The 6,878-nt window shown below is 39.4% G+C and overlaps 1 protein-coding gene and 1 long non-coding RNA gene across 4 annotated transcripts in view; one reads left to right on the forward strand and one right to left on the reverse strand.

Annotated features, from left to right (window-relative positions):
- Positions 1–3,752, forward strand: part of LOC103052091 (acyl-CoA (8-3)-desaturase-like) — a 34,540-nt gene extending 30,788 nt beyond the window's left edge. Inside the window, exons 11-12 of the mRNA XM_088146180.1 lie at positions 9–134; positions 1,044–3,752. Coding sequence (XP_088002306.1) covers positions 9–134; positions 1,044–1,128 — 211 coding nt within the window. The 3' untranslated portion in view covers positions 1,129–3,752. The remainder of the gene's footprint in view (positions 1–8; positions 135–1,043) is intronic.
- On the reverse strand, positions 35–6,500 carry LOC148215007 (uncharacterized). Of its 3 annotated transcripts, none has more exons than XR_015797138.1 (3): positions 6,226–6,500; positions 5,347–5,468; positions 35–183 (listed from the first exon to the last, which is right to left on the reverse strand). It is a non-coding gene; the product is annotated as an uncharacterized LOC148215007 (long non-coding RNA). The 3 variants fall into 3 exon arrangements; XR_015797139.1 differs by having other exon boundaries at positions 5,328–5,468; XR_015797137.1 differs by having other exon boundaries at positions 5,347–5,526.
- Positions 6,501–6,878: the final 378 nt, after the last annotated feature.

The raw sequence follows: 6,878 nt of genomic DNA on the forward strand, positions 1-6,878 counted from the left end.
GCCTATAGTCTCTTCCCTACGATGCCTCGACACAACTTTCGGAAGGTGGCTCCTTTGGTGAAGGCCATGTGTGCCAAGCATGGTGTTGAATACCAGTCAAAACCTCTCTTCACTGGCTTTGCTGACGTTGTGCAGTAAGTACCAGACTGCAAAGAGTACCAGGTCAGAAGAGGAGCTGGGGATCTAGGAGGCATCCAATATATAAAGATTGGATATCACAGATGAGCCAAACAGCAATCAAATTAAGAATCTAAAAAGTTTTGCTCTTAAGGGTATGGGAAAGGAGAACATGAGAAGTTACAGACATATTTCTGAGGGTGAAAACAGCAATTGAACACTCAGTCCATTGGGTAGAGGCTTCAAAAGGGACCTGTATGTAAAGAATCATGCTATTAATGAGGACAAAGATTTTGGATGTAGATCCTTTAAGAAATAACCAAGCTAGTAGCAGAAAGAGAGAGATGCCAGTCATTGAGCATGTGCTCTATCACATTTTTCTTTCATAAAATTAGTTATTACTAGAGAATTAGTCATTAAAGAAGATAATAAACAGGGTCTAAGTTGGTAGTATTGGGATAGGAGCCTCCTGAAGATAGGTAGACTCTGCCCTCCACCACCTTGCAATTTGGGGGCTTGGATAAAGTGCTGCTTTATGATAATGTTGTGGGTCTATAAAGCAGCAATGCAAGCTAGAGATTACTCTCAAGAAATGTGAAACGCCTAAAAGGAGAAATAGCAACCACTCAGAAACCTTTGTGTGGCTCCCTTCCTTCCTTCCTTCCTTCCTTCCTTCCTTCCTTCCTTCCTTCCTTCCTTCCTTCCTTCCTTCCTTCCGTTTGATTAAATCAATTTATATAGCCGCCCATCTCACCACAGGCGACTCTGGGCAGCATACAACAAAGCTAAAAACAGTTACTGTTTTTACTAACATGTACTGCACTTGCTCTGAATTCACTCCTCTACTTGAATCAGATGCATGTCTCCTTCTGAGTAGGACTTAAGCCTCAGCAATGAAGCAGGATCTTATTTTCTGTTCTTTTCAGTTCCTTGAAGGTTGCGGGTGAAATATGGTACAAAGCGTATCATCACAAACAGGAAATACAAAATGCTAAAATCTGCCTTCAATGAGAGAAGAAGGGCGAAGAAGCACGATGGACCTGAGACGGACCTGGCGTAGGCTTCTGGTGACGGAAACCTAAAGTGATTTATGTATGAAACAGAATGCTGCAGAGACTTTGGGCCTCAGCTCGACGTTTTGCATGTTTCCTAATGAGTATAAGCATTGGAAGCAGCACATTTTTTCTTTTCTGCTTCTGGGTCTTGGATGCATCATAAATAAAGATGTAGGAACGTTTCACAAAAGCTGGGTTTATGAGAGCGCAGAGGGAGTGGCGTTTTTCAGCGTTTGCAGCATGCCAACACGCCAGCTCTGCTTCACAGCCGTCATCACGATACAGCCAGGGGCGTGCCCAGCAGCAGATGCCAGGTATCCTCCTGGTGTGTAAGGCTCATTATACACATAAGCTTGTTTGCGGGCTTTTTAAGAAAAAGAACGCCCAGCCAGAACTAGAAAAAAATGGTAGATTGGAAGTAAGAAAAGAAAAGAAAACAGTTAAGAAAAACCTAAAATCAAGCGAATCCCAAAAGTAGCGGCAGGGTGGATTAAGAGTAAATCACTAAGAGACCAAACAGAGACAGAGAATTTGTATTTTGTGTATCCATCCGAAACACTTTTTTGAAATTAAACAATAGTTATTAAAATGGACAACAGGGAACAGTTAAAAGCACAATCCTATGCAGTTATGCAAAAGTAGCACTATACAATGAAGCTTGCTCATAGATAAGATTGCAATTCCTAATTATATTTCCTGGGATAAACTTCCCCAACTTTCAGAGATAGTAGATTCCTGCTCCCATAATCTCATTCTTTGGCCCTGCTCTGTGTTAACTGTAGGAGTTAAAATCCCAAACTTCTGATGGGCACAGTACTGCAGAAGGTAGCTCAGAGAATAATGACAGTTGAATTTGATGGGGTTTATTTCTGACTAAATAGGGTCTGGAGTGCGTTTCATATATAGCATTATTAACACCCCTGTTTAGTTCTCCTTAAAACACTCTTACGTTATTCATAGTCTTGTTATTTAGAATTCTGCACAATAGATTATACTACCAAGATTGCAGAATAGATGGAAATATATGCATTGCTGTGGTTTGCATGCATTGTATATTAATGCCAGAGGAGGAGAAGGAGAAGGAGAAGGAGAAGGAGAAGGAGAAGGAGAAGGAGATCAGATAAAGCAAACTCTGCGATGTTAGCAAAACTGGGTACTTTTGAAATATGACCCTTCACTTCCAAAAACGCCATGTAACATTTTTGAAATCTGATCTGTGTTTTTTTAATCTAAATGGCTCTTTTTTAAGAGTTTAAAAAGGTGAGGTTTATTTTTTAGAACTGCAGTAGCAGTTTAGCTCTTTTTTCTCATCAAATCCTCATAGTGAACACAAGAGGTCAGCAAACAGCTAGAGAACTGCTATTTACAGTTTTATGCATATCTGTTTTTAGATTTTTAAATCTACTACTGTATTGAACAGGTAGGACAAGGAAGGAGGTGAAGACAGAGAGGTTTTTATGGATGTAATTTCCAGAGAGTTTGCCATCTTAATCCATTGTACAAGATTTTATTGCAAGAAGATTCTGTTTAGAAAGAGTATTGTGACAACTTAAAGACAAATATTCATTCATTTAATAAGCTGTTGTTTTATACTAGTCCCATGTCTCTCCAATTATCTGACCTTGGTTTATTCTCCTAAACCCAATCCATGCACCATGGCCAACTCTGATTCATCTTGGCTCTCTGTCAAAGCACGTTGAGATGTGTGTGCTCTGTGCTCTGTAATAATAATTAAACCAGTGACTAATTATTTCCTCCCACGTGTTACTCTGATTGCTAAGTCTGATAACTGGGCCTGCCTGTTTACTGTAGATAGAGGCTGAAAATGGAAAAACTCTTGCCTCTGGTCCCTTTTGCAGAGTTTCTGTTCAGGCTCTCAGAAGAAGGGGAGGGGAGGGTAGATGCATTAGCAAATCTCTCCCTGGTTTCTGAGACACGCAGGGTAACTTGTGGACTGAGGAGTCAAGCATTAGCAGCAAAGCTTCTCTCTGTGAGCAAAATGACTTTGCTAACAGACCAACGTCCTAAACTGAAACAATTGTGGAATAACAGATAAAACCTGGATTTATACATTGGACAATCTAAGATTCTAATTAAGTTGCCAAGGGATAATGCACAGTATATCATGCAGCTGATAAAATCACATCCTTAGCTTGCTTAGATTCTTCTTTCATGCATTCATAATGTGTATTAAAAATCATGTATTTTTTCATGCCCCTATTTAGCTTTTCTCAGGTATAATGATATATACACCTGTATATCAAAATTATCCACATAAGAGTTTCAAGTTTTGAGAAATTGTTAAAAAAGGAATTTGTGTGGTCAGGTGTATTTTTGTGAGAACTAATAGTGAATTGATCCTTTGATTTCTTTCTTAAGGTGATCCATGGTTACGTTTCTGAACTTTTGCCTAAGGGCTAATAATTGCCAATGGTGGGATTGGGGAGGCAATCAATAGAGTTGGTAGTTAGTAGATTGCAGTCAGGCTATTTTCTGCCATACTATAACTCTCCTCAGTGTCTTTTTGTAACTGCCACATAATGTATAGCTTGTTACTTATTAAACATGTTTATCATCTCATTTTATTGATTATAACTGTAATCTATGGCTGCCCAGAGTTATTGTCTGAGATGGGTGGCCATAGAAATTGAATGAATGAATGAATGAATGAATGAATGAATAAATAAATAAATAAATAACCAAACAAACTTCTCATGAGAGCTCATCTTCACGTCCCCCTAACCACAGCATGAAGATGCCCAGTGATGTCATATCCTTATGTGTAGCCTTTGTCTCATACCCAACCCATAGCTCAAGCAGATTAAAGTCATATTTAGCTGTTCAGATTTTAAAGGAGTGTTTTCCCTCTTCTCTTGATACAACTGTTATTGTGGGTATGTTGTGGGATACCAGGTACCACGTGGATGATGCCATGGGTGGGAGCAGGAATCTCCTGGACACTTGAGGCTGCTGGGGTACCCTTCCTTCCCTCCAGTTGCTGAGAACTATCCTCCATGACAATTTTGAGTTTGGCTCTTGGCTCTTGGCATGGCCAGACACCTGGCTTCCACAGAAACATCTGCCTCTATGATGCCTCATTGGCATTTTCCAGAGTGGTTTACAGGTCTTTGGTGGTGGAGAGAGAGCGGGGGATAGGTTAGCACTAGAACTGCTTGTTGGTTTGTAACATGGATAGCGCTCTTTTGAAAGACCTGTGTTTAAACATGGGACAGGTTAATTAAACCAGGAAAGCTCTGCCAGCTGTGTGTTGTTGATTCTGTCACCGGTAAAGGCATTATAAACTTTCTGCTACTTCTGCTGACAAGGGATTTTCTGTAGCTGTAGTTTTTACTGTTTTATTATTGGAAGGGGGCAGGGATGCCATTTTGCCTACACCATGGGCTAAGTGCTGCCAGCTACAGCCACCCACTGCCAGCCAGCACTGCCACTCCCTTACAGCACTAGTTGAGGATGGAGCTCACTGATTATCCACCATCCCCTTCTGCTTCACACTCTGCCCTCTTCCATGCCTGCTAGATTAACAGACAGGTAACAGACACAGGGAAGATGTGCAAAATGAAGCAGGAACTGCAACTCCTCCTTAGTACCTGTCACCTGTCAGTGAGGCTATTTTTGAACAGTGGTCTATTCTCATTATTTTCACAGTTCTAGTATCAAGCTGGTCCATAGAGTACATGCTTTTCTTCCCCAATGTTTATATTGATTTTTTAAGATATTTATATGTCTGATGTTCATTTGTGTGCTATTTGAAGCTATACAAAAAAGGATTTAAAAGGAATATATCTTTAAAGATACAAGTCACAATAAAACTGAGAGCAGGTCAGAATTGTATAGTCACTCTGAACTATTTCAGAATCCTTCAGTTCACAAGCAGTTTATTTTCTTCTTTGAAACCTCTCCACTTTCATAGTATCCTTAAAAAGTGACCATTCTGAAAAACCTTAATTTAAGGCAAAATCTAAACTAAAGATGAGAATGAGACAGAAGTAGGAAACTGTGGTGAAATGAACAACCTCAGTAGAGTATATAAAAAAGAAAAAAGCCATACAACTTCATTTACAGGTGGTCCTCAACTTATGACCATCCGTTTAACAACCATTCAAAGTTATGATGATGCTGAAAAAAGTGACTTACGACAGGTCCTTGCACTTACAACTGTTGCAGCGTCCCCACGGTCATGTGATCAAAATTCGAGCACTTGGCAACCGGCATGTATTTATGAGAGTTGCAGCATCCCAGGGTCACGTGATCACCATTTGCAACCTTCTCAGGGGGCTTCCAACATGCAAATTCAACAGGGAAGCTGGATTCACTTAACAATCACCATGATTTGCTTAATGACCACAGCAAAAAATGTCATAAAATCAGGTACAACTCACTTAACAACCACATCTCTTAGCAATAGAAGTTCTGGTCCCAATTGTTGTAAGTTGAGGACTACCTGTACTATTTTTCATAGGCATGTTTGAAAAGGTTACATATTTCAGTGTTACTACTTGCTTCTCACTTTCCAAATTACTGAAAAACTTCATGAAAAAGCAACACTTCTCAGGTTTGGAGCTGCTCAAAGGGAAAAAAAACACATGCTTTTGTCTCTTCCCCTGAAATCAGTGGAAGTTTAAAATATTTAAGTTTGATTATGTCTGACATTCTTACTTTACTTGCTTTGCAGAACAAGGAATAGAATATCAAGGTTTTGCAAAACTCAGCAAGGCATATTGATTTTTCATTTTTAATAGTAGCCAAGCATGTGTATTTCTGATGGAACTGGTCTGTCTATACATACAGTTCTTTCTCCAATTATAAGGATTTAAGTATACAAGAATACAAGTATATATGCTGCCCATGGTCAATAGTACAGGTTTAAACTGCTAAACCAATAATGGGCATGTTACGTGAGTCCAGTGTGATACCTCTATCAAACAATAAAAGAGCAAATATACCATTTCCTTCCCAAATCTTAAATATATATATAAATTATTGCCAAATTAGAAATACAAGAAAGTGTATCACTGACAAATATGATACTTACTCTGTAACATAGCTGTTCATGAGGAATCCTGTATAAAAACCACATCTGTTCAGACAGAAAATCTTCATTTATTAAATGCCTTGTAACCTACTGTTGCTAAAAAGATTAAACACTTTCCAGCTATTTGGTTTATGATGCAATGGCTGATGCAATAAATTTGCCAGATTACAGTAGTACTTTCTCAGCTATATAAGATCTTGGCATGTAGTGACAAGTCTGAAGCATTTCACATAGTTCTGGGTTCTCCTCTGAGTTCCTATCTGCTCTTAAAATTAACGACAAAACAGCTTTCAGGTATTTAGCATCCTCTTCTCTAACAGAGCACCCCTTGGAAATTTGCTTTGTTCTCTTGCTTGTTCTTTTTTCATAAATTAAACCTCAGCAAATGTTCAGGATGTCCTCTGGAAAAACCCAGGGTTGGCTTGGGGTTGGGGGGTTGTTTGGGCCACATTTGGAAATATACCAATCTAACTGACCTGTCACAGTTTCATGAGTATCTAAAAATGTTTCCTTAGTCTGCAGACTCACTATTCCCTGAAAGAATCCCGTCCCTAGCCCTGCTTAACCTTATGAGCCCCAACAAAGTGAGTGAGGGGCTGCCAGGTATTTTGCAGCAGGGCTGATCTTTGGATTTTGACTTCTGCTAGTTTGGA

The sequence above is a fragment of the Python bivittatus genome, unplaced genomic scaffold, assembly GCF_059951505.1.
Source record: "Python bivittatus isolate LINGU-HERP-01145 unplaced genomic scaffold, Pbiv_v1 ctg000480_np1212, whole genome shotgun sequence".
Classification (NCBI taxonomy): domain Eukaryota; kingdom Metazoa; phylum Chordata; class Lepidosauria; order Squamata; family Pythonidae; genus Python; species Python bivittatus.